We start from the raw sequence: 2235 nt of genomic DNA on the forward strand, positions 1-2235 counted from the left end.
CCTTCCAATCGCATCATTAAACCTATTTACCACCATGTTTACAGGTCTCAAGTGACTAATTGCATGCTATTTCATTATTATGCTGCCCTAAATGATCTTTGATGTACTGAGACACCACTCAAAAATCCCATCACCCCGTCACACAGCCAGTCCAAGTCAGAGTAGACAATTCCAGTGCCGTCGTAGCCTTTGGACTCAGAGTTGAAGCCTAAGAATTTCTCGAGGCCAGAGCAGAGGTTGTTAAGGATATTAGTAGGGTTGTTATTTAGGGTATTTTTAAGTTTCAAAATTTTACCAAATTTCTTGTCAAGCTCCCTAGGCGGCACATGGTCAGGGCAGTGGCAGGAGGTGGAAGAAGGGAAGGGAAGGGTGACAAGGCACAAGTTATTGTTATGGTTTAAAGAGGTCATAGAGGTATTATGGCGAGGTAATTCAAGGGATGTGGAGTGGGTAAAAAAGCGATGTAGAGTGGGTTAGGGAGCGATGTAGAGTGGGTTAAGGGGCGATGTAGAGTGGGTAAAGGGGCGATGTAGAGTGGATAAGGGGCGATGTAGGGTGGGTTAAGGGGCGATGTAGAGTGGGTAAGGGGCGATGTGGAGTGGATAAAGGGGCGATGTAGAGTGGATTAAGGGGCGATGTGGAGTGGATAAAAGGGCGATGTAGAGTGGGTAAAGGGGCGATGTAGAGTGGATAAAGGGGCGATGTAGAGTGGATTAAGGAGCGATGTAGAGTGGGTTAGGGAGCGATGTAGAGGGGGTAAGGGGCGATGTAGAGTGGATAAAGGGGCGATGTAGAGTGGGTTAGGGAGCGATGTAGAGTGGATAAGGGGCGATGTAGAGTGGGTTAAGGGGCGATGTAGAGTGGGTAAAGGGGCGATGTAGTGTGGGTTAAGGGGCGATGTAGAGTGGGTTAAGGAGCGATGTGGAGTGGGTAATAATCACCACTTACGTCAGGTGCTTGGTCACCATGTCATCGCTGCCGTAACCATGTCATCGCTGCCGTAACCATGTCATCGCTGCCGTGACCATGTCATCGCTGCCGTGACCATGTCATCGCTGCCGTGACCATGTCATCGCTGCCGTGTCCATGTCATCGCTGCTGTGTCCATGTCATCGCTGCCGTAACCATGTCATCGCTGCTGTGTCCATGTCATCGCTGCCGTAACCATGTCATCGCTGCCGTGACCATGTCATCGCTGCCGTAACCATGTCATCGCTGCCGTGTCCATGTCATCGCTGCCGTAACCATGTCATCGCTACCGTGACCATGTCATCGCTACCGTGACCATGTCATCGCTGCCGTGACATCAACTTGGTCAGCACGTTTGTCAGCACTTTGGTCAGCACTTTGGTCAGCACCTTGGTCAGCACTTTGGTCAGGTGGTTGGTCAGCACATTGGTCAGCACTTTGGTCAGGTGGTTGGTCAGCACATTGGTCAGCACTTTGGTCAGCATCTTGATAAGCACTTTAGTTAACTACTACACAATCACATACAACGATTAGTGAGTGATACAATAGATTAGACAACAATTCATAAGTTAGGTGAGTAGGTGATGCTAAGTGAGTGTAGAAGGTAAACACGTGAGTACGATTATGGTTGCAGATAAAACACTCTGTTAAGCTTGTTAACACGCGCAGCCGCAAGTAGCGATTGAGCAGCGATGCGATGACTCGAGGGACTATGTAGATGCGATTTGATGTGTAGCAGGTCGAGGCGGATGACCATGATGTGGATGAGGTAGAGGACAGAGAGGAGCCAGAGGGCGACGTTGAGCCAGATGAAGGGGGCGCGGATTTTGAACAGCAGTTCGTCACACTGCTTGAACAACGCGACGAAGTATTTGGAGTCCATAACTCTCTTCAACAGTACGCCAAATTTCGTACATGTTCTTGCGTTAGTTTTTTCATTTAACGCAGCCGCATCACCGAATGCGAATCCACATTTGTAAAGCGTGGCTGAAACACCTTTGCATGATACCAGAGAGTTACACTGACAAGGGTTGTCAAAACTGCCATGGTGGCCCGGCCTGCATCCATCTCCACGCTGGCATCTACGGCATCCCCAGTCCCTGCAGAAAATCTGTTGATATTCTGTAAACAGCGATTTAAGGTAATCGTGAAACGTCCACGGGAAGTATGTCGCCCATGACAGGTAGAGACCAGCGTGTTTGGGAGCAAGCAATGAATATGAGTCACCGCTCCAGGATTGAAGGTACGGGCCACATGGATGACTTG

General features: G+C 49.4%; 1 protein-coding gene across 1 annotated transcript; it reads right to left on the bottom strand.

Annotated features, from left to right (window-relative positions):
• Nucleotides 1–1591: 1591 nt before the first annotated feature.
• BBBOND_0001340 (hypothetical protein, conserved) lies at nt 1592–2235 on the bottom strand (the record flags this gene model as incomplete). The annotated part of the gene is made up of 1 exon (XM_012914975.1): nt 1592–2235. A coding segment is annotated over one exon (644 nt), but the record flags the coding sequence as incomplete, so codon positions are not given.

The sequence above is a fragment of the Babesia bigemina genome, scaffold Bbigscaff_62209 (assembly GCF_000981445.1).
Source record: "Babesia bigemina genome assembly Bbig001, scaffold Bbigscaff_62209".
Lineage (NCBI taxonomy): Eukaryota > Apicomplexa > Aconoidasida > Piroplasmida > Babesiidae > Babesia > Babesia bigemina.